Source organism: Microtus pennsylvanicus, chromosome 14 (genome assembly GCF_037038515.1).
Source record: "Microtus pennsylvanicus isolate mMicPen1 chromosome 14, mMicPen1.hap1, whole genome shotgun sequence".
NCBI classification, from domain to species: Eukaryota; Metazoa; Chordata; class Mammalia; order Rodentia; family Cricetidae; genus Microtus; species Microtus pennsylvanicus.
In genome coordinates, this window is record NC_134592.1 from 74,860,884 (window position 1) to 74,885,941 (window position 25,058).

The following is a 25,058-nucleotide window of genomic DNA, read 5'->3' on the forward strand; positions in this document are numbered from 1 at the left end:
AACAAGGGTTCTGAACACTTCGTAAGTGTATGAAAGTGAAGAACAAGGGTTAGAGATGTAGCTGAGTTGGAAGAGTCCTTGCCTGGCACACTAGAAGACCTGGGTTCCATCTCCATCACCCAAACGCATAAACTTGGCATGGTGGTAGACCAGCACTCAGGAAATGAAAGCAGGAAAATCATTAAGTTCAAGGTCCTTCTCAGCTGCGTAAGGAGGTTGACGGCAGTTTGTGGCACATGGGACACTCTTTCAAGAAAAGAGGCAGGCGTGTGTGTGTGTGTATGTGTGTGTGTGTGTGTGTGTGAATATTTGGTAACAGCTAGCTTTCTTTATAACGTCAAAACCAACCATTCATTCATTCATTCATCCACTCTCGCTTTTTTCCCTCAAAATGGGCATAGATAGGAAGGAGTCATCTCCATCTAACTCTAATATCCATGTTTAACTCTACGGAGTTCATTAGACTGTCTGGGTTGTGAACTTTTGGGAAACGTTGAGAAGTTTTCTTGCTAGAGACAGTTATTACAAAGTGGGAATCATACCTTACGCCTCCGTGCTCAAACCTATAGACAAGTTATCAATCTTTTAAGGTGCATGATATTCAATGAAAACCTAGTATCTCACCCACCATCCCAACCCTTTCTAGTTTGCTCTACAGGGGAGGCACGCTTACAAAATAGAGAAACAGGAGGTAGTTTATTTCCTTTATTTTCTTGTTAGCATCGTTTTCAGAGCAGGGTGTTGGTGAAGAAAGGCCCAAGTCTGGGGCCCATCTATCCCTTACAAGACTTTTGAAAGTAGATTATAAATCAGTAGTTAAGACCAATGTCTTTGTCCTCAAGGATGCGGTTATCTCTCTGTTGCTGTCTTTAAGTTCCCAGGGCTCCATCCAGAAAATGAAAATACTTCATACGGTTTTTGTAAAGCGAGATAAAAGTCTTTGGGAAGTGTCCACGAATGCCTAACATAACCATGAGCTTGTCAATTTTTTTTCCTTATTTAAACTTTACTTTCTGTAGGCTTCACTGAGCAAGCATTTTTATTTTAGTCTGTCTTCCAATTTAACTGCACCTCTACTCTAGATACATTGGCAACAGTGTCCAAACTCCCAGTTGCCACTAAGCATGGCGTTCTTTACGACAGTGTACGACGTAGCGAGCAGCTCTCCTCCGCCTCTCGGGCCAATCGCGCTGCTCCTGGGCGATGACGTACTGCTCTCGCGCATGCGCAGGGCGGGGAGACCTTGGCTAAACTTACCAGCGGCTCAGCGGAGGTGAAAGCCCTGTCGGTAGGGTCAGGACCAAGGGAAGATGCAGAGCTGGAGTCGTGTGTACTGCTCCTTGGCCAAGGTGAGGGCCGCCTGCATGTGGTGCTACTGGGCCAGGGGCGCCGAGATGCCCGCTCCTGGGTCTGGACGCGGCCTGACGCCGGGAACGGCCGCAGCCCCGCCTCTGTGCCGCTTCAGCCGGGCCTCTTGAGACAGCGGGGAGCGCGGGCTGGGGCCGGGAAGGGCCCTGCTGGGGAATGACTGCCCGCAGCCCTACACCGCACTTCCGGACGTGGACCGAGGGGCCTAGGTTTTTCCCCGGGCACGGGAACGAGCAAATCAGCCCTCTCAGCCGCCGTATGCACCTTTATACCTTTTGCCGCATCCCAGCTCATACCCAGGCCTACTTTCCTGTGGGGGGTAGGTAACCTTGAAACGCGAATGGCCCAGACGTGGTCAGCCCCAACACAGCCTTGGGTGTTGCTCTAAGGTCCTGTCTGCGTTCGCAACTCTAAACTAGTGCCCTCTGCCATCCGCCAGGCCCTGGGGCATTTTTTTTTATTTGAATTATTGCATTGGTCTATCCAAACCACTTCCCCGTTTCACCTGTCAGTTAGAGACTTCCAAACTGAATGTATGCAGCGTCGTGGCAGGGTAGCGCAAGTACTTTAGAGATAATACAGAAATCAGACTCTTATTTCACGTCTGAGTTGTTTGCGCTCAAAAATTAATGTAACATGCAAAATGTCCTTTTAGGGAGAATCTGAGCCGGGACTAAAACTCAGTACAGACAGCTTGCTCTTCTTTGGTTGGCTGACTTGATCTCAAGTGCAGAGATTGCCTTCAAGTAAAGGACATTGCTATTTCAGAGTATATATTGTCATTGCCTTCCATTGATTTGCTCTCTGTGATAGCAGGTGGAACTCTGTTGGTTTCTTTGTCTCACTGGTCTTAGGAAATGGTAGGCATAAGTATTTAGAGAGTGAGAGTATGTTGTAGTTTGTGGGACTTCCAGAATGTGGGAGCACAGAAACTGTTGGTAAATTCCTAGTTTAGTTTTCTGCTCATATTAGTGGCTCAAGAACAGCCTCATAACTGTTGTGATTACAGACTGTTAAATAGATTAGTTAGAACGCATGACAAGTGAAATGATTGTTGTTGAAGTATTTAAATAACAACTCAAAGTTTCAGACTTTTAATTAGAATGGTAAAATGATTTTTGGCATCAAAATCAGCCATGCTTTCTGAAACTTTAATAAAATTGTAAGCCAGTGAGTACATTTTATTAAGTTTAAGATTAGACAGTGCATTGAATATTCTTAATAGGGCAGATCTAGCAAGGTAAGATGGTGAAAGTTTAATATTATTGACAAAGAGGGAAAATTGATAGAATACCCTGTGTGGTAACAGAAAGTCCTTGATCCATTTGCCCCAGTTTGCTTTCATCAATCTTGTAAGTTACATTTATGTATTTGAATGTATGTGTGTAGACATTAGCATGCTAGCTAGAGTGTGTGTGTGCGAAGGTTAGAGCACAACTTTTTGGAAATCATTTCCCTTCTTCCATCATATGATTCCCAGGGATTGAATTTGGGAAGTCAGTTTGTTTGCAGGAGCCTTCTTTATCCAACTATCTTACCAGCCCATTGTAAAAATTATGTTTTAATTAACAGGAAAGTTTTCTTTGTCTTATTTTTCATTTTCTAGAGAGGCCATTTCAATCGGATATCTCATGGTTTACAAGGAGTTTCTTCGGTGCCTTTAAGAACTTATGCAGATCAACCAAGTAAGTACTTGATGCCGCGGTTTTCAATCAGATTAGTTGACAGTTCCTTTCTGTTTTTATGTAAAAGAAATCGAGTGTTAGAATAACTTTTCTGTGTTAGAATTAATCTATACATTAATTTACTGTTGATTGAACACTTAGTTACAAGAAGTAAACAAGGTAGCATCCATTCTTAAGAGTAATACATAAGTAACAAGTGTTTGGAGAAGTAACTGAAAATGAAAACAATTTACTAGGAGCCTAGAGAGGATGTCAAGGAAAGGTGAGGGGGTGAAAGGTTGCTTCAGTAAGAAAGGTGTGAAATGGAACTTAATTTGTGAGCCTCCAGGGAAAGCAAGAAGACTAAGTGGATGTACAAAGTCCCAAAAAATAAAGTCATAGGCAGGGATCAGATCATGAAATTATTCTAAGCCAGACAGGGTGGTATGGATTTTACTTCAGGTGTAATGGAGAGCCACAGATGGGTTTTGCAATGAGCAATTTCATGTGATTACAGCTTTTAAGAATTAATTTTGTCTGCTGGGTCAGGTTGTGTTAGCTGCCTCGAAATTTCATGACGATGATGACATTTGACATTTGAACAATTTTTTAAAGACTACCATTATATACATAAAAGGGAGCTGTGTGATGTATAATTTTCTTAATGTTTTCTTGCAGTTTTGAATTTTCTATAAAATAATATGTTTTGGGGTTTTTGTTTGTTTGTTTGTTTGTTTGTTTGTTTTTTCGAGACAGGGTTTCTCTGTGTAACAGGCCTGACTGTCTTAGTCACTCTGTAGACCAGGCTGGCCTCAAATTCACTGAGATCCACCTGCCTCTGCCTACCAAGTGCTGGGATTAAAGGTATGTGCCACCACTGCCCTGCAAATATATTTATTTTTAATAAGCATCTGGAATGGGATAAATGGGCTTTTAGTGAGGTATTTAACTTCCTAGTACAAAAAATATTTGAAGTGATCTGTTTATTGGACTCATCCATAAAATTTAAATTTTAAAATATTTTACTCTTTAATTTTGTATATGTTTAAGTGTGAGAGTGCCTGTGTGTATGCCACAGTTGATTTGTGGAGGTCACAGAACCGTCCTGGGTATCATGTAATAGGAGAATGTTAAGATTTATTTGTTGCCTTCTATTTTCTCTGCAATCTTTGAGCAGACACTCAGATTTTAATGGAGTGGGACCATGCTGGTTAGTTCTTGTCCACTTACATGAACCAGAGTCACTTGGGAAGAGGAACCTTTGTTTGAGAAATTATTTCCATCAGATTGGTCTGTGGGCATGCCTGTAGCTTGTCATCTTGACGTTGGAAGGGTCAAGTCTACTGTAGCAGGTAGTCGTGAGCTATTGTAAGAAAGCAAGCTTAGCTTGATTTAATTTTTTGAATTCTTTGTCTTAGATATCAACCAATCTTTTGTCGCCCGTATAGCTAGTTCTCGGGAACTCTCTAGCTTTTGTTTCTGTGCAGGAGCTCTTCACTTCTAGGCAACCCATTGTCAGCTCTATTTTCTCTCCCTCCCTCCTTCCCTCCCACCCTCCCTCCCTCCCTCCTTCCCTCCCACCCTCCCTCCCTCCCTCCTTCCCTCCCTCCCCCCCCCCCCACAAGGTTTCTTTGTATATCCCTGGCTCTCCTGGAACTTGCTCTATAGACCATCCCCCAGTGCTGGCATTAAAGGTGTATGCCACCACTGCCTAGCTATTTGTTGGTCCTTGATGTTATTTTCTGGACCGTGGGTGCACTTTTCAGAAAATCCTTGTTCAGCCTGTCCTGAAGTATTTTCCTTTAGCAGTGCCAGAGTCGTATGTGAGGGTCTTTAGTCCACTTTGAACTTTGTAAGAAATAAGACTCTAGTTTCAGTCTTATGTATGGATGTCCAGTTTTCCCAGCTCTGTAGTTGCATAGTTTTATTTCTGTATCTCATATTTTGTTCCATTGGTGTACATATCTGTTTTGTGGATGTGTGCACACACCAGTACCTCCCCCCCCCTTTTTGCTATGGCTCTCTATAGTATAGGAAATATGATAGTGTTGGTGTTGCTCTTTTTTCTCAGAATTGCTTCGACTATTTGGGGTCTTTTGTGCTCCCATGTGAGTTTTAGGAGTTTTTGTTTTTTGTTTTTCTTTTCTTATTCTACTATTTGTTTATTTTATTTTTGTTAAAGGTTACATTAAAATTTTGATGGGTATTACATTGAGATTGTTTCTATTTTGGTGGTATAGCTATTCTCACAGAAGGTTGTGTACCTCCATGTGGGTGCTGGGAATCAAACTCAGGTCCTCTGGAAGAGCAGTTGGTGCTCTTAACCACTGAGCCATCTCTTCAGCCCCGAACCCAGATTTGTTTTAGTCCTCATTTTATTCTTGAGGACTAAAAGGTTTTAAGATTATGATCAGAAAGTGAATAATTTTAGTTCAGGATTTCAGATGATGAGCAGTTTGGGGTATAGCATATTTATGGGAGAAGCTTGCAAAATAGCTTAGAGGTTAAGGCCATTGACAGTTTACAAACTACTTTTAGTCTTCAAAATTCTGTTTTATGACTATAAATTTTTTCCCTGTGGTTATTTTGCAAATCAAGGGTTAAAGTGAAGCAGGTCAGATTACTTATCCAAAGTCATGTTGCTAATGGTTTAAAGCTTTGCTCTTTGGGAGTTTAACTTATGAAGGTTGAAACTAAAGAATGGGATTATATTAATAAAAAGAAAAACAACCAGATGTAGAGTCAAAAACCTTAGTTTGTGCCAGGCAGTGGTGGCGCACGGCTTTAATCCCAGAACTTGGGAGGCAGAGGCAGGTGGACCTCTGTGAGTTAGAGGCCAGCCTACAAGAGCTAGTTCCAGGACAGGCTTCGAAGCTACAGAGAAACCTAGTCTTGAAAAACCAGGAAAAAACAAAACAAAACAAACAAACAAAAAACCCACAAAAAAAAAAAACGCGCTTAATTTGTCTCTGCTTAATTGCTAGATAATTTGGGCTAGTCATTTCTAAACTAGTTCATTTCTGAACCTCTTACTTTTTCTTGAAAATGCTATGTTTATGTTGTCCTTGTCTTCCTCATGTTACAGAAGAGTTATGTCATTTGGTATACAATAACCAGTAAGTGGCAGCTGGATGTAAGGTTTGTATTCTAGGACTTAGTTGTATTTGCGTATGCTATAATGAATAGATGATAAAAGTGGGATTTCAAAATTTGTACCTTTTTTTGTTGCATCAAAGAACATCAAATATCTTGGAGCAAAATAATGCTGTAAAGAACATGCTGATTATTTGGAGAGTTTTTGATAAATGTTACTTACCATTTTGTATCAATCTCCTCTTGTTGCAGTTGATGCTGATGTGACAGTGATTGGCTCTGGCCCTGGAGGATATGTTGCTGCCATCAAAGCTGCCCAGTTAGGCTTTAAGGTAAGATATACCCAATGTAGAAGTTGCTTTGTTTTATTATGGGCCAAGCTTATTTTAGCCACAAAAAGTTTTGCACATGGGAAATAGGTAGAAAAAAAATTTTTTTAAACCTATGTATTTGGGCATTTTATATTCCTGCATGTATGTTTGTGCACTGTAAACCTATGCATTTGGGCATTTTATATTCCTGCATGTATGTTTGTGCACGGTAGGACCTACCGGGGCCTGAAAGCGGCATGAAAGCCTTTACAGACGGTCATGGACGGCCATGTGGGTTCTGGGGATTAGAACTATAGATTATTTCCAAATCTGTGACTAATGGGCTTTATTGGTTGTAGTAATCTTGTAGTATAGAAAAGTCAGCTATTTTTCTTTTGAAATACTTCATTTTGGTTTCTAAATACATTTGGGATATAGTGATAACAGTAAAAACACATATGTGTTAATATTGAACAAAAATCATTTTAAAATAATTCACTCTGGTGTTAGCCTCATTTTTTTATGATTCAGATGATAGATTTCAAAGGGTTCTTTTAGTCTGAAAAAGCACAGTTTGAGTAGCTTGCTTGGCAGAGCAATTTAGACATGTATATTTTGAACTTTAGTGAAATGAAATATGTATTTACATGTAATTAAGTAATGTTCTCTTTGACTGTAGACAGTCTGCATTGAGAAGAATGAAACACTAGGTGGAACGTGTTTGAATGTGGGCTGTATTCCTTCAAAGGTGAGCATGTGTTTCAAATGTTGCAAAGATTATTTTTCATTAGCTACTACTGACTGCAGAGATGTATTGAGACTAGATTGGTAATCTAATACAGTGTCTTAAAAGGAATCTGAGTATGTTTATAAGCCTTTTCCTTTGTAAACCTTTGAATGCTATCATAGCCTACCATACATTCTGAGAGTCCTCCTTTTCCGGACTCCAGTGTTCTGGGTTTGTTCTTTCTTTAGCTTTCCATTGCCAGTGAAAAGATAGTTAGCAAATTTTTTTTTTTTTTGTTTTTGCCTTTTGACCTGCCACCTTGAAATGTGTTCTTTTCGTTTTACATTTAAAGATAATAACTTTGTTTTGTTTTTTATTCTTGTTTCTGTGTGTTTTAGTCTCTATTGTTTATCTTATGCTAATTGTTTGAGAAGAAAAGATGAATTCGTATCATAGTATGTACTATTCTAAATAGAAAATGTCATCTTGTAAGTTCGTTATAGAGTCTGTTTATGAGTACTTGGTAAATTTGCCTTACTTCTTTTAGGCTTTACTGAATAATTCTCATTATTACCATATGGCCCATGGAAAAGATTTTGCATCTAGGGGAATTGAAAGTAAGTATACTTTTTATAGTTAGAAGTAACAGTCATGCTTGACTCTTCTTGCTAAGAACTGGTATGTGTGAACAGATGTTTATTCAAGGATGAGAGAGATAAATATCTCGAAATTTAAAGAGATTTACATAAGACTACTTAGGTTCAGAATTCTACCATGACAGCTTCTGTACCTTTGTAAGCTTTTCCTAAGTTCTATCTTTTGGTGCCAGTAAAGAGTCAGTTTTCATTTTTCCCACACAACTTTTGAATGTGGGAAAGGCTAAGGCTTGATTTCTGAGTACTTTGCTATTGACGGGTAAGATTGAAGGAAGGAGAGCTGTTGGTGGTTGAAAGAACAGAAAGAGCTAGAGGAGAGAGAGAAGGGAGAGGTTTAGTGAGAAAAGAGGATTGTTTATAACATTTGCATTTAGTCTGTATTGTCTTTACCATGTTTTGGAGGGCTGTTTTTACCCTCCCCCCCCTTTTTTCTAGTTGTATTTGACAGAAACTTCCAGAAGATAGACTTAATGTACTTCGTGACATTTTTTTTTTTAGCAGTAATAGGTTTCTGAAAGAGATTTTGTAGGGAGTCAGCATATAGAGAAGTGCATATACTACAGCAAGTACATCGCACTTTGTGACAGTACCATGATGTTAGTCAGAAGACTTGCATTGTAGGCAAGCTTTGCCATGTCTAAGAGTCTGTATTTTTGTTGGCTGCATCGACTGACTGCTGTGTATTTTCCTCTGAGTTCTGTTGAGTTGAACATTTTTATCTTATATTGTTGCTTCAGGATTCTGAGATAAATAAATTTTAAAATTGAGTTGATTCAACTAAACTCATATAAAGCTTTTGTATTTTGAAGTGTTCAAATACTCAATTGTTTTGTTTCATGAAATTTTAACGTTTGTCTTTATAATTTCAGGTGATTTTGCCACTTTTATTTAACTATCTTTTAGACTAATAACCATCATAAATTACTTGTAGAATGTTGTAATGGAATAGAACATTTTTATTTTGGTCTGCATTTTTGACATAGATGTACATTTAACAGTGCTTGATTGGGTCTATTATTGTGATGTGATAATTTAGCTTTTCTGGCTGTGGTTATGACAGTTATTAAAATTTAAAAGTGAGTACTGTCTTTGATATAGTTTATCAACATTGAGATGAATATTTTGAGATCTTGATTAGTTGAAAACATTGCTCTCAGAGTTTAAATAACGACAAGATTTTTTTAATAAATTTCAGTGTCAGAAGTTCGCTTGAATTTAGAGAAGATGATGGAGCAGAAGAGTTCTGCAGTGAAAGCCTTAACAGGGGGAATTGCCCACCTATTCAAACAAAATAAGGTCAGTCGGTGTTCAGTGCTCAGAGTGACAGACATGAAGTGGTGTCGGAGGTTCTTCTGTTCACGTGTTGCTTTCATTGGTTAATCATTAAAGAAACTGCTTTGGGCCTGATAGGGCAGAACTTAGGTAGGCAGAGAAGACAGAACTGAATGCTGGGAAGAAGGGCAGAGTGAGAGACGCCGTGGATCTTCAGCCTGAGACGGACACTGGTTAGATTCTTGCCGGTAAGCCACAGTCACGTGGCGATACACAGATTAAGAGAAATGGGTTAAATTAAGATGTAAGAATTAGCCAATAAGAAACTAGAGCTAATGGGCCAAGCAGTGTTTTAATGAATACGGTTTCTGTGTGGTTATTTCACGTGTAAGCTAGCCAGGCAGCCGAGACAAACAAGTATGCCTTGCCATGTGACAATTGGTGGCCCAATGTGGCCATCTAACTCCATGTAAAACCTAAGAGAGCTTAAAAAAAATTTCGAGAAAAAGAAAAAACAGAGTTTAAAACAGCTTTTTGCTGTTTGTTGGCAGTGTGCAGCAGAGAGATTTTCCTGACTTAGAAATAGCAGCAGAAAAAAAGCCACGCTATTTTAAAATGAGGCTTCCTGGGCCCTGCTGCCTATGCAATCTCCGGCTATGGAGCATTTGTGGGCCTGGGTGTTTGTGTGCCCACTTGGGGTTGGAAGGAAAGTAGCTGGGACCATGCCCATGGCTCGGCTCTTCCTGCCCCTGCCGGTGGTGGGATCAGGCCTACTAGGCTTGTGCAGGCCAGAGATCATGGTGGATTCCCGCCGCCATACAGAGAGATGTTTCCAGGCTGCGCAGTGCTCTGTGTGGCAGATTTGGCTGTAACTCAGATAAAAAGGGTTTATGTGATGCATGCTCATTCTCGGGGTTGGACTGCTGAGCGTGGCTCCTGCCTGGTGGCCCCAGAATTAGCACTGGTGGTGCTTCCACCATTTTAAAATTGGAGAGAGGCGGAGCCAACAACCAAGCTGCTTAACATTTTAAAAGCTCTTCTAGACAGTAAAGAATTACAGATTCACAATAGGACAGATTCAGATATAAAAGACCTCTATATGGGACACAGTGTTAAATAAATGTACATAGGCTTGGGAGAGAGAAGGAAAAGAGTATAGAGAGTCATAAAATAAAGTTAATTTTAAAAGAAAGGGTAAAGTCTTTAAAAAGACATAGTACAGATAGTCATAGATTAAAAGAAGTAAAGAATAATAAGCCATGTAAAAATGGGAAATTTACAGGGAGTCTGCATTCTGTATATTATTGTGTTTTCTTTGAATTTTTTGACTGTGAAGGAGCTAAGTACAGAGAGACATTTCATTGTATGGACTACTAAGCTAAACCAGCATGCATATTATAAAGGTATCATGACTTCCAAATTTGAGTCTAAGGATAAGTTGCTTTGGAAAGGAGGTTCTTCTTTTGTTTTCACAGAAGATGAGAACCTGTGGGTTGATTCTACACCAATATAGTTTCATGGACCAAGGCCTCCTGAAAGGTCGCTGTGAACACCCTAAAAAAAAAAAAATACTTCGCCCAACTGCTGACTGAGATAAACCTAGCATACACCATGAAAGACCTGATTAACAGCGCCCCCAATCAGCCCGAAGCAGTATGGATAAATCTATGCCCATATTCCCAAATATTGTTTATAAAGGTTCTTTTACATTTAAAGGGGTATATGATATAGATATGAATAATTTGCATTGGTATAGATCTTGGTTTATTGATATAAATTTAAGGTCAGTTTTGTTATATGTATCTGTATTTCTGATCTTGATTAAGGTATTACAATTGTGTTCATTTAAAAATGTAATGTATAACTAAGAAATATAGGTTAATAGATAATCATCTATAATATTCAAGCTTGTAGTCATGTTAGATTTTCTAGATGTACAGAGATGTATTTCAGATGGATAGGCATTCTTCATATCTTTCAAAGACTACAGAATATGGCATTTAAAATGTTTTAATAACTTAGGGCTTTTCATGACAATGAAACACGTCTGCTCCTGGCAGCACTAGCTACTTCAAGAGGAAGATGGGCATCGAAGAGGCTCCTTAAGGAGTTTGATAACCATGTGGCAAGAAACTGTTCTTGCCTAGACTGATTCACTGGACATGCAGGACCCACAGGGAGATGACTGTTGCACTTGCCTAAAGGTGAGGTGGTCCTTCGGGGTTCCTGCTTCATGGAAGAGTCTGTGAGACATTCTGCAGACACAGAAGAAAGTGACTGAACTGTCTTTGAAATTTCCAGCTTCATGGAAAATTCTGCTGGATACTGTGGGCCTGTAGGCTGAAGATGGATGCCCCAACGGTACAGAAGAACTTTGGTTAAGTGTCCAGGCAGCAAGATGTCTCTGTCAACTCTAGAGTTTTGGAAGTTGTTTACAATGTACTGTTTACGTAGGTAATATTATATCCCTCTGGAGTCTTTGATGGAGTTGAAGAATAGATTGATAGTTATAGTTTTCCTTAGTTATGATAAAAGATAAAGTAAATATAAGTATTATAATTGTAATTCTTATTTGATACCTGTTTTATGTAATTTTACTATGTTAAAGTTAAAGTGTTTCTTTTTGTTTAAACAGAAAAGGGGAAATGGTGTAGGAGGTTCTTCTGTTCATGAGTTTCTTTATTCATTAATCAATGAAAGCAACACATGAACAGAAGAACCTCTTACACCAATGAAATCTTTATGCTTTTAGAGTGATGTTTTATGTTCTTGGCCTTCTATGTGATACTTAATTTAAAATAGTGATAAAACATTTAAAAAAATGATGTAATGCATTTATCATCATCCAAATCGTACAAAGAACAAAATCCAAAATAACACTACCCTGAAAACAGATGTCCAGAAGACAGTGTTTTTGCTGCTATATGTGTTAAGTATTATTAAGGAAGTATTTTATGTTCTGTGTTATCTAGAGTACTGTTCCTGTTATTTCTATCAGAAAAACATTTTAAGCATATAAATATTATTTTATAAAGGTTGTTCACGTCAATGGATTTGGAAAGATAACTGGCAAAAATCAGGTCACAGCTACAAAAGCCGATGGCAGCACTCAGGTTATTGGTACAAAAAACATCCTTATAGCTACAGGTTCAGAGGTCACTCCTTTTCCTGGAATCACGGTATGTATGCCTTCTAACTCTTACAACCTTTCTTACAAGATAGGTTTTTTTTATAAATTTGTTCTGTTTATAAATGAGTAATTACTGACTGAAACACTGTAATTAAGCAGGCATTTAGCCTTGCAGAGTTACTTCTCATTTTGCAGTGATTATGATCAGATATAGAATATTTTATAATATATTTGAGTTCAATATGAAGGTAAACCAGGCAAGGTGGTGAGTGTCTGTAATCCCAGCGTTTAGGAGGAGGAGGCAGGGAGATTGCTACAAGATCAGTGTTAAACTGGTCCAGGAGTGAGGACTACACAGTGAGACTGTCTCAGAAAAAGAGCTTGTTACATGCCTATGTAAACAGCTGGTCGTGGTGGCATGGGCTCCTGAATGATGGCTGAGGTTGACCTTTTGCCTCCACACACATATATATGTATACACAATAAAGCACATAATATGAAGTTAAAATTAACCATTTTTATTTTGGAATATCAAATGATAAAATTTCAAATTAGCATTTTGAAAGAGAGTTGATGAAATTGTGATATGTGGAAGCCATGACATAATCTTTTATGACATGAGATCAGTTAATAACTTACTAGGTTTTTCCAAGTTATTTTGCTTTTCTTATAGATTGATGAAGATACTATAGTGTCATCTACAGGAGCTTTATCCTTAAAAAAAGTTCCAGAGAAGTTGGTTGTTATTGGTGCAGGAGTAATTGGTGTAGAATTGGTAAGTAGTATCTTTCTTATATTACCTCTGTGGAGCTGAAAGGGGCTTAAAACCTCTTGGGAGGCTGGAGAGTTAGCCCAGTGGTTAACAACACATACTGTTCTTCCAGGGGACCTGGAAGAGTTCAGTTCCCAGCACTCTTATAGCAGGTCACAACCACCTCAACTCCAGCTCCAGGAGTTCACCGTCTATACTTGTGTACACATACCCACATACACATGCATGCATAATTAAAAATCGAATTTCTCTCTCTCTCAAAAAAAAAGGACAAGATTGGGCATGTTAAAAGTAGTAGACAAAAAAAAAAAATGGCTCAGTGGTTAAGAGTACTTGCTGCTCTTGCGGAGGACCTGGGTTCAGTTCATATGGTGACTTTTAGCTATATGTAACTCCTGTTCTAGGGGATCTGTGCCCTCTTCTGGCCTGAGGATACCGGTATACGCATGGTGCCCAGACATACATGTAGAGAAATACCCATTTATACAAAATTTTAAAAATCTTAAAAAAGAAAACCCAGCCAGTCGAGGTGGCGCACGCCTTTAATCCCAGCACTCGGGAGGCAGAGGCAGGTGGATCTCTGTGAGTTCGAGGTCAGCCTGGTCTATAAGAGCTAGTTCCAGGACAGGCTCCAAAGCCACAGAGAAACCCTGTCTTGAAAAAAAACGAAAGAAAGAAAACCCAAAACCCTAAAACCTGGTGCCCAGATGTAATATAGGCAAGCACCCATTCATATAAAATTTTAAAAATCTTAAAAAAAAAAAACCAAAAATCCTACCTCTATTTGATTCTGTATATAACATTCTAGGTCAGTCAGCATTGAATTTTGCTTAAAACTTCTAATAATAGCTAATATACTTTTTCTTCCAACATAACTTATTTAGTAATCATTAGTCTTTAGTATGTCCTTTGTTTTATAGTCTGCTTCTTTGTTTTCTCACCCTTTCTGATCATTGGATCTTTTTTAATCTGATAACCCTCAACATACTGAAAAATAGTTCTCATTCTGAGCAAATTGCATTCCATTAAAGCCCATACTCCTTGAGATAACGTATGTGATGACTCTTCCCTCCTCTCTAACATGTTTTAGAAATGCCAAAGTACTTACAGTTTGAGCACAATAGTATTTTATACCTTCTATCTGCTACTTAGCAAGTTTCCACATATTTGTAACGAATCTTCCCTTTGTTTCAGGTGTCCTCTTGCAGGACCATCACACCTTCCTGTCCATGGCTGCTCTGCTCTGCTGTCCTCAGCTCAGACTTGCCCTGGTCACACGCTTCTCTTAATTACTCCCACTCTAATTAGCTGCTTGATTTTTCTAGTTCAGAAAGTCAGTAGCCTTTTTTTGTTATCTGTGTTTTCCTATCTTGACTGATTTCCCGATCAGTTTAGATTCCACATTCTATTACTTTTAACTGTTCTAAGTTTTCTTAAGTGAGTCACTTTAGCCTTATTTTATACTGGGCATTGAACATAGGGACTAGTGTTAGTTATTAATACAGGCCTCAAGCAAGCCCTGCACTACTAACCTGTATCCCCAGCCCTCTCCTTCCTTTTTATTTTGAGTCAGAACTTTTCAGTAAGTTGCCAAAGCTGGCCTTTTAATTCACTTGGTAGCCCAAGTAGGCATTGAACATATGATATCCTTGCCTCTGCTCCCTGGGTAAGAGGATTACAGGCCTGCTCTACCATCAGGCTTGGCTGACTTACTTTACTTTTCTGACATATGTGCTTGGGGAAAAATCAAAAACTATTGTCTTGGTTGAATTTAGCTATCGGTTTTCCTTTGCTATCTTCTGCCATTGGAGGAAAGTAGATTCTTCAGATTGGTGCCTGTATTAAATTCTTATTGAAGTCACAGATATCAACATAACCTCAGCCTGGCTGAGCCATTATTTCCCTAGCTGAGTTCTGCTCTCTGCCATGGCCACTTCGTTCCCCACTCTTGTTCTACGTTTGCTGGCACATTGTCTCTGCTCTCTCACATGGGACTTCCTGTGTAACACATAGGAGAGAGCATGGGATGAAATGCTTTTGTCTTAGGGTTCTCCTTTTGTTCTTCCTGCTGCTGTGAAAATACCATTTTCCCTAAGAGTAATCTCTTCACCTTTCTTTCATACTTTATTACATGTTTTTCTGCCTTCACAATGACTTAGTTTTGTAGGTTTTTTTCTCTTCTTTCTTTAAATTTGGTCTACTTTGTACACCCTCCTCCCCCATTGAGAGAGGGTCTCATATAGCCCTGATAGGCTTAGAATTTACGTGTAGATCAGCCTGGCCTTGAACTTGTCTCTGCCACCTGAGTCTTACGACTGTAGGCATGTACTTTCACTCCTGGCTATTTTCCTTTTGATTTACACTTGAACATGCCTCTGTTTACCTGGGTGTCACACACATGCTCAGGTGCATTTCCTTGCAGACACATGATTATGTTTGTGTGAATAAGTCCTCTTTTGAGCTTGCCCTTCAGTTACTAATTTTTCTCTCACGTTCTTTTCTTCATCAAATTTTTCAAAAGAGTTCATATTCTGTTTCATCACCTTCTATTTAATCCTCAGACCATGGCCTCTTGTGCTAAGAAATTGCTCCTGAAAAGAACACAAATGGATTTTGTTCAGTTCACTAGATTGTTTTCTTTGCTGCTGTGTTTGGTAGCTGTCGGCTTTATGATTTCTTGCTTTAGAAAATTTCCTAGCTTCTCACACTTTATCCTGTGCTGGATTTTCATCTACCCTCTGGGTTACTTTTTTAAACAAATACTTACTCAGATTCCCTTTTCAGTCCTTGAATTGTGCTGCTCTAGATTCCATTGCTAGTTTCTTTCTTGACCCTATTGGTCTATCCGCAAAGTGTTCTTTTCACTGTCATCTCAGTTACCCAAGGACTCATAAAATCTATAGCTTAAGTCTCTCTGCTTCTGGGTTTTTATTTATTTACTTATTTATTTTGGTTTTTTGAAACAGGGTTTCTCTGTAGCTTTGGAGGAACTAGCTCTTGTAGACCAGGATGGCCTTGAACTCACAGGGATCCACCTGCCTTTGCTTCATGAGTGCTGGGATTAAAGGCACGTGCCACCACCATCCAGCTGGATTTTTATTTTTAAATACACATTATCTCCACTTAATGTATTTTGTAGGCATTCTGTTCAGTTACAATAATACTTTTCTCTCTTCGTTTTCCTACCAAACAAAGCCACACTCATTTCTCATGTAACATTTTTTCTTCAGTGTGTCTGCTGTTACTTATTCTTGTAGAGGCATCCATAAGAACTCTAGGAGTTACCCCTGATTTTGATCTCTTGTACGTAGTCATTCCCTGGGTTCCAAGGCCAACATCAAGTCTTATTCTAGGCCTTCCTGACTTTAACTTCTAATTATAGCCACTGGTTTTCACAGTGGCTCTAAACATATGTTTAATCATGTCCTTTCCCTTACCTAGCTGAAGTCTTTGAATGACTGTTAGGAAAATCTAATGGTAGTGTTTTTTGAAGAGAAGAAGCCCTTTGTACTACTGGTTTATTTCTCCAGCTCTATGGGCCAACTCTTCTTCCTCTTATGCTGTGTTTTGGTTATATCTGAATATTAGTTCTGAGCACACATTACACCTACTGGTAAACATTCTGTTTGGAATAGTTCTTTTTTTGTTTGTTTAGTTTAGTTTGGTTTGGTTTTTAAGATGTGTCTCACTGTGTATCCATGGCTGGCCTGGAACTTGCTATGTAGATGAGGCTGGCCTTGAGTTTATAGAGACCCACCTCAGCCCCTCAAGTGCACCTGGTGGGATATTTCTCAATTTTCAGTTCTTGCAGTATTTTAAGCCTCACTTCATGAGAGCGGAGGTTCTTTGGTGCTCCTGCCGTTCATTCTGTTTCTTTTTCTTTTTTTCTTTCTTTTTTTTTTTAAACATTTATTTATTATGTACACAGTGTTCTGTCTGTGTGTATGCTTGCTGTTCAGAAGAGGGCACCAGATCTCATTACAGGTGCCTGTGAGCCACCATGTGGTTGCTGGGAATTGAACTCAGGACCTCTGGAAGAGCAGTCAGTGCTCTTAACCTCTGAGCCATCTCTCCAGCCCCTGTTCTGTTTCTTATAGTTTATCTTACTTCCTTGATGTTCCCTGATCCCTTTGATTTCATTAAATCATAAACACAAGGACAGAGGTCATAGCTGTTTTGTTCACCATGTGTCCTTAATATCCAGCACATTACTGGTATGTAGTAAGTATTCATATTTAGCTTTTATTATTTCTCTGTAGACATACGGTGACTACGTTTCAAAAGCTAGATTAGTAGTTGCCTGTTTGGTTTTGAGATATAATCTTAACTGTGTAGTCAGGTTGGTCTGAAAGCCATGATTTCCCAGCCTCTACCTCTTAGTTGCTGGGAAGAAGACTGTGCTCTGCTTTTGTATCTTTTTCTGACTTGGGGTCACAAAAGGCACCTCTTGTGCTTTGTTCTGGAAGTTTTGGTCTTGGGTATTATATCCATGATTCATTTTGTATATATTTATTTGTGGATTTTTTATAGCCCAATGGTACCTTCTCTTCTGTTCATTCTCATCATAAAATATGCATGGAATTTGTAAATGAATGTAAATCTAATTTTATTAGAAAGATACTCTTGCCATTTAAACTTACTGGATGATTTTAATATGAAATGTTAAATAATATATTTTTAAAAGGCTACCTTTTTGCTTTTTTTTACAGTGCTAGGATTAGAACTTGAACCTTGCACATTACAGGCAAGCATTCTGCTACTGAACTCTACTCCTAGTCCTAACTTCAAATTTTATGTTGTTTGATAATGAATCATTGAGAAGTCAAAGCCATACTAGTTAAAATGCAATATTTAATTTAAGTCAATATTTTAGTACAAATGTAAGCATTTCTCCTTTGTTGAATTATTTTCATAGCCATCTTAATATTTTGCAGACCTTAGTGATTATTAGTAGTAAAAACATACTTCCGTTTTTTTAGTTGTTTGAGAATTTCTTACATGCATATATTTCGATAATGTCCACCCTCTGTTTACTCCACTCCAAATTTTCTCGTATCCGGTCCATCACTTTGCCCTCTCAACTTCATGTGTCCTCTTTTAAATTGACTGATTCCATTCAGGGCTATCTGTATGTACATGGTGTAGGGCCATCTACCCGAGCATCCTTGAAGAACATTTACTATCCCTCCCCCAGCACTGTCAGTTGCCAATAGCTTCCCGCCTATGGGTGGATTTTTTTTTTTAGCTCCTTTCCTGTCCACGCTGAGATAGTGACTGTTTTAATTTTGTATGGGTCTTATGCATGCAGTTATAATTGTTATGAGTTCCTGTGTACAACAGCCTTGTCATGACCAGAAAGTAGTGTTTTGCTAGATGTTTGTTTACTACTTATGGCTCTTAAAACCTTTCTATCTCAGTTTCTGCAGTGATTCCTGAGCCCTGGGGGAGGGGATGTGTTATAGATTTAGAGCTGGGCACTTCATAGCCTCTTATTTTTCTGCACAGTGACCACTTGTATGTTTCTGTATTAATCACCATCTACTGCACAAAGAAGCTGCTGTGATGAAGGCTGAGAGATTTATTAACTCAGGTCCAGAACTGAGCCCAATCCTGGATTTACAACTTTGTCCAAAGCCAGTGAGATCAATATCCTACTTATTTAATCTCAGGACTCTTGTGTTTACTCTTCTCCTCTGCCCTGACACTCACTCTTCTCAGTCACTGCTACCGGTTCACTTCCTTTACTCCTTGGTGTAAATGTTACGCAGACTGAAGCCTCTGTAATCATGCTGTCCAAAGGCCCCGACTCTGTCTTCTGTCTTTCTCATGGCACTTTATTCCTCTATCCCGAAGTTTACTTATTTGTTCCCTTCCTCTACCATATTGTAAAATCCCCAGAAATACCAAGTTTTGTCATTTAGTAACAGATGTTTAGCCGCTATAGAGGTACCTGGGCTATAATAAGTAGGTGCCCAGTAAATGTGGAATAGGTGGATAAATAGATAAAATTATCTGTTTAACCTCTAGAGCTTCCCATAAACATTTGTAAAGAAGACAATACAATAAATTATTTGCAATAATTAGCAAATGTTGCTTTGGAAACTTTTTTATGACTTTTCTTAAAAATTAATTTCAGGGTTCAGTTTGGCAAAGACTTGGTGCAGATGTGACAGCAGTTGAATTTTTGGGTCACGTGGGTGGAATTGGAATTGATATGGAGATATCTAAAAATTTTCAACGGATTCTTCAAAAGCAAGGATTTAAATTTAAACTGAATACAAAAGTTACTGGTGCCACCAAGAAGTCAGATGGAAAAATTGACGTGTCGTAAGTATGCTACGTTTGTTTTTGACAAATCATCCTGACTTGTCTCAAACAAGCACTTAGATTTTCAGATTAACAAATGTAGTCTAGACTTTTTATGACTTAGACCCATCTTACTGCATTGTACTACACAGTATTGCCTATCAAATTCGCCATTTAAAATTTATGAATAAGTTGAAACCTAATCAGCTAGTCTCGTCATGATATATTTTTCATTGTATATGTTCATAAAATTTAAAGATCCTTGTGTTTAGTAAAATTTATGCAGCCCTTCAGACAGATAACATGGGGAATTTGATGATAGTATTACTTAAATTGATAGCATATATCTGGCATTCATTAAATACTTACCTAGTTTAACAAAATAACTTCTTCACAGTCATGTTGATAGATGGAGCCAATCAATACTTGAGCATGGGTCTTTCTAAAGTCTTTGTGTGTGTATATGTGTGGTGGAGGGCTTTTCAAGACAGGGTTTTGTCTTGTTTTCAAGACTCCTCCCTGGCTGTCCTGGAACTTGCTCTATAGACCACGCTGGCCTAGAACTCAGAGTTCCTCTTGGCTCTGCCTCCCAAGTGCTGGGATTTAAGGTGTGAATCACCACTGCCCAGCCTGTCTTCTACGTTTTTACAGTACTGGGGACCAAATCCCAAGCATTCTCACAAGTACTCCACCACTAAGCTGCATCCTCAGCTGTTTTCTTTCTTTTGTTCTTTTTCAAGGCGGGGTTTCTCTGTAGCTTTGGAACCTGTCCTGGAATTAGCTCTTGTAGACCAGGCTGGCCTCGAACTCTCAGAGTTCTGCTTGCCTCTGCGTCAGAGTGTATCGGTGTAAATAAATGCAATGCAGATATTAAAGAATATTTACCACTTTAATGATAAACTTACAGAACCGAAGTTCCAGCGTAGTACAGGAGGTAGGAAGGAAAAAAGGCCAAGCCGCCTCCCCAGCCCATTTATTGGCAGGCATTCGCCTGAGGCAAACCCCGCCCCCTAAAGGGGCTGTCTTAACCCTACATCAGAGTGTTGGGATTGAAGGCATGTGCCACCACCACCTGGTGAGACCTATGTTCTTACTACTGTGTTAACACTACGTGGTTTTATAAGATTTTAAGAATAAACATTTAAGAATTTGTATGTTTGATTTCATGATTCATATTTATGATTAAATAAAGATAGTAGAAATATCATGGCTCCTTTCAGTTGTCGATGCAGGCTTGTGTTGTAACAGTTACCGCTGTTGATTATTTAGTGTTGAAGCTGCTTCTGGTGGTAAAGCTGAAGTTATCACTTGTGATGTACTCCTGGTTTGTATCGGTCGACGGCCCTTTACTCAGAATTTGGGACTAGAGGAGCTTGGAATTGAACTAGATCCCAGAGGTAGAATTCCAGTCAATACCAGATTCCAAACTAAAATTCCAAAGTAAGTTGATAATTATCTGTTTTCTTCATTAAATGTTAATGTGCATGATAATATTTTTGACTCTCTATAAAGATAAAAAGTGACACATGAAGAGGTGTGTGTGTTGTAAAGGAATATGTAGCATTTCTTTTGTTTGTTTTTTGAGACAAGGTTTCTCTGTGTAACAGCCCTGGCTGTCCTGGAACTCACTCTGTAGCCCAAGCGGTTCTCAAACTCACAGAGTTCACCTGCCTCTGCTTCCAGAGTGCTGGGATTAAAGGCATGCGCCACCACCACTTGGTTGGAATACATAGCATTTCTACCCTAATAATTTTACCAAGCTAAAAATGGTAGTAATGAAGACTTCTTAAATCCTTTAATTACCAATAATTTATATCTTTATTTATTTTTGTGGTTTGAATGTTTTACCTACATGTATATCTGTTTGCTGCATAAAGTGCCTGGTCCCAGTGGAGGTCAGAAGAGGATATTAGATCCCATGGAATAGGAGTTACAGGCAGCTGTGAACCACTGTGTGGGTGCTGGGAATTGAACCCAGGTATTCTTCAGGAACAGCCAGTGCTGTTACCCATTGAGTCATCTCTCCAGCCCCAATTGCTAATTTTCTTTTTTTTAATGTGCACTGGTGTTTTGCGTTCAGGAGAGTGCCAGATACCCTAGAACTGAAGTAAACAGGCAACTGTGAGCTGCCATGTGGATGGTGCAATTGAACCTGGGTCCTCTGGAAGAGCAGCTAGCGCTCCTCACTGCCGAGCCATCTTTCTAGCATCACTTACTAATATTTTATTGAAAATATTTTATTTACATTTTAACTGTCTTATGTAGAGATGAAATTTTGCTCTATAGTCCAGGCTAGTCTTAAACTAGATTCAAGTGATCCTATCTTTCTTAGGCTCTCAAGTGTTGAGCATTTTTAATAATTTTAAATTTATTTCAAACACTATTTTGAAAATAAGACTGTTTAAATAAAACTAATTTAATTTTTGGTGGCTCAAAGATTGGATACTTAACTCTGGCTTTTGATTGTCTTTTTGGTGACTTATTAACCTGTTTAGATTTTAGAAGTTTACTGTTTCTTTTTTCTGGTAGTATCTATGCTATTGGGGATGTGGTTGCTGGTCCAATGTTGGCTCACAAAGCAGAAGATGAAGGCATCATCTGTGTTGAAGGAATGGCTGGCGGTGCTGTGCACATTGACTATAATTGTGTGCCGTCGGTGATTTACACACACCCCGAGGTCGCTTGGGTTGGCAAATCAGAAGAGCAGTTGAAAGAAGAGGTAATCCTAAGCATGGGATTTGAACTAATGGCCCCAGTGACTAGAAAAACACATCTTGCCAGGCGTGGTGGCGCATGCCTTTGATCCTAGCACTCGGGAGGCAAAGGCAGGCAGATCTCTGTGTTCAAAGCCAGCCTAGTCTACAGAATGAGTTTCAGGACAGCCAGAGCTACATAGAGAAACCCCATCTCAAAAAAAACCAAAATGAAAACAACAGCAACAACCAAAATGAGCCTTACATCTTTGCCTTTAGTAACTCTTTAGAATGTTATAGCTTATGTATTTGTTCCTTTGTTAGGACCATAAGGAGATATTTACTCCTTTGATTTTTCAGCAAAAGTGGTGAAGATTTCACTAATGGGAACCAACTTGTTCTCCACAGGGTATTGAGTACAAAGTTGGTAAGTTCCCATTTGCGGCGAACAGTAGAGCTAAGACAAATGCTGACACAGATGGCATGGTGAAGATTCTGGGACAGAAATCAACAGATCGAGTACTGGGAGCACATATTCTGGGGCCAGTAAGTATTGCAAAGTCAGAGAAATCCCAGTAAGATTTCTGGGGATCATTTAATAGGTAAAATTTAGTACACTTGCTGTTTCCATTCTGTTGTTGCTTATTATTGCCATTGAAAGTTTGCCTTTAGCAATGGATCACAGCAGCACTTGCACAGTCTCATTGCCTAAAACCCTCCAGTGATGCCTGACAACCAGATTGTAAGGATGAGGTTGCGCGGATACTGGTTGCACCCTCCATCCTGACCTCATCTTTCTGATCGTCTTCTTTACTCATTCTTTTTTAAACTTTATTTTATGTGTATGGGTGTTTGTCTGCATGCATGTCTGTGTACTGCATTAACACAGTGCCCACTGAGGCTAGGACGGGAATCAGGTCCAGTGGAACTAGAGTTATGAGCCATAATGTGGGTGCTGAGAATTGAATCTGAGTCCTTTGCAGGAGCACCCAGTGCTTAACTGCTAAGTCCTCTGTACAGCCCCACTCTTTAATTTCTTACCATGGAACGTGAGCCTTCTTTGTTTTTATAGCAGGCCAAATTTGGTTTGCAGTTTGGGGCCTGTGTATATGCATAATACACCATTGGTATAGAGCTCTCTGCTTCCAGACTTCCGCATGTTCTCAGCCCAATGTTACTTCCTGAGGGAAGGCTTAGGTTTCTGTGAATATGAAGTGTATATTCCCTGATAAGTGGCAGAACAGTAAAGTTAACAGTGTTTGAATGTTTCCTATGCCACTTCTCATAACTTACAAACTCATTGTTAATATTTCACTTACAGTATTATAGGAGAGTTGCTACTTTTTAAGCAATGAAATTGCATGAAACACATAAAAATAGCAAAGTGGAAGAACTTCAAAGCCCAAGCTGCTCCGTTACATCTCCTCCTAAGATTTTCTTGTATGACTTCTCCAACTGCTGTAACAATAGGCAGAAGTTTAGAAAATTTAAGGTTTGAAAGCCTAAAAACCTGATTTGTTAATCTTAGCATATTGTTATTTTTGCCTTGGAAACATAATTGCTTTTTAATTTTAAAGGGTGCTGGAGAAATGGTGAATGAAGCGGCCCTGGCTTTGGAATACGGAGCTTCTTGTGAAGATATAGCTAGAGTCTGCCACGCACATCCGGTAATTATTGCACAACTTCACAGACTTGATGACTGCCAAGTTTTCTGTTGTCCCACAACTATTTCATGTTTGTTTACTGCTTCCCTTGCAGACTTTATCCGAGGCTTTTAGAGAAGCAAACCTGGCTGCATCTTTTGGCAAACCAATCAACTTTTAATTAGAAGATGGTTTTTCCTAAAATCTGGAAGCTTTTGTCAAGGTTACATTTTTGAACAGGATTATCTCTCAGTTTCAGGAATTTGTAGGATGAAATTATGAAACTTCTGGAAGGTATTTAGTAGGTTTAAACAGAATGGAATAACCTTGTACCTATATTTTAAATATTTTGTTCCAGTGTATTAATGTGGATAGAAAGCTACATATAGTAGCATCCTGGACAGTTTTTGACTTGTGTTTTCATTCTGTCTGTGAGATTCAACTTTACTGAATTGGCATTAATGGATTTTCTCTCTAATTCAGTGGAGGTGAATCTGTTACAGGGAAGGAGCTGGATAATTCGTGTGAACAGCTTCAAGAAAACTGACCAAGTTAAATTTGGTTTTCATATTGGAAACGAGTCAGTGATTAGAACAAGATTCAAATATGTACAAACAACATGTAAATAAAAGTGATTGTCTCTCATTTTATTTAACTCCCAAATTCCTGGTAGTTTAGAGATAGAATTACGTGTTTTGAGGTTGTAGTAAGACCTGTAAGTTTAAAGGGCATTCAGTTGCCCAAATGAAGATTCTGTATACAAAACTATTAAATGGAGACTCATGATTATACCAGGAAATGAAGATACCAAAATAAACATGTCTTAATATTTATTTACTGGTTATTCTGAGTGCATATTAAGATGGTTCTAATTCTTTGAACTACCTCTGATTGTCTTTTACTTTTTATTCTTTACCACTTTTATAGCACTGAATGTTCTCACATTGTGAACAGAGCTGGTCAGTGGGGTCACATGATTTTAGTTCCAGTACTCGGGAGAGAGAGGCAAGTACATCTTTTTGTTTGAGGCCAGCCTGGTTTGTAGGGCAATTTCCAGGATAGCTAGGAATACACAGAGAAGCTGTCTTCTGCCTCAAAATCTTTAAAAAACAAAAAAAAAAAGTGCTACAAAATTGTATTTACTGATGCTATTAAATGGCAAAATGTTAAAATAATTATTTCAAGAATAGCCATGAACTAAACGCTAAGTACCACTTTATATAATTACATCTAAATTTGTCATTTTAAATTTGAGTAGCTCCTAAATTTGATAGTACAGTTTTCTAAAAAGAAAATTATAAATTACTTACAAATATACAAACAAGATATTCATTTGACTTAAGCAAACTTGGAATAATACTGATTCTAATAATATTGTATAACGTACAGGCTAAACATTTAGTGATCATCTGTAAAACAAATG

General features: G+C 38.7%; 1 protein-coding gene across 1 annotated transcript; it reads left to right on the top strand.

Moving 5' to 3' along the window:
• The first annotated feature begins 1,202 nt into the window (after positions 1 to 1,202).
• Dld (dihydrolipoamide dehydrogenase) lies at positions 1,203 to 24,468 on the top strand. The gene is made up of 14 exons (XM_075948869.1): positions 1,203 to 1,349; positions 2,975 to 3,053; positions 6,378 to 6,457; positions 7,116 to 7,184; positions 7,711 to 7,780; positions 9,015 to 9,115; positions 12,127 to 12,270; positions 12,895 to 12,996; positions 19,130 to 19,320; positions 20,569 to 20,739; positions 21,829 to 22,018; positions 22,401 to 22,538; positions 23,570 to 23,659; positions 23,751 to 24,468. The coding sequence occupies exons 1-14, from the start codon at positions 1,311 to 1,313 to the stop codon at positions 23,814 to 23,816; spliced, it is 1,530 nt and encodes a 509-aa protein (XP_075804984.1). The 5' UTR covers positions 1,203 to 1,310; the 3' UTR covers positions 23,817 to 24,468.
• Positions 24,469 to 25,058: the final 590 nt, after the last annotated feature.

What these genes read in the sequence shown, in the direction of transcription:
- Dld (XM_075948869.1), top strand. Translation starts at nt 1,311, where the DNA reads ATGCAGAGCTGGAGTCGTGTGTACTGCTCCTTGGCCAAG. An exon ending in AACTTATGCAGATCAACCAA is followed by an intron (nt 3,054 to 6,377) that starts GTAAGTACTTGA and finishes CTCTTGTTGCAG; the next exon opens with TTGATGCTGATGTGACAGTG. An exon ending in CTCCTTTTCCTGGAATCACG is followed by an intron (nt 12,271 to 12,894) that starts GTATGTATGCCT and finishes CTTTTCTTATAG; the next exon opens with ATTGATGAAGATACTATAGT.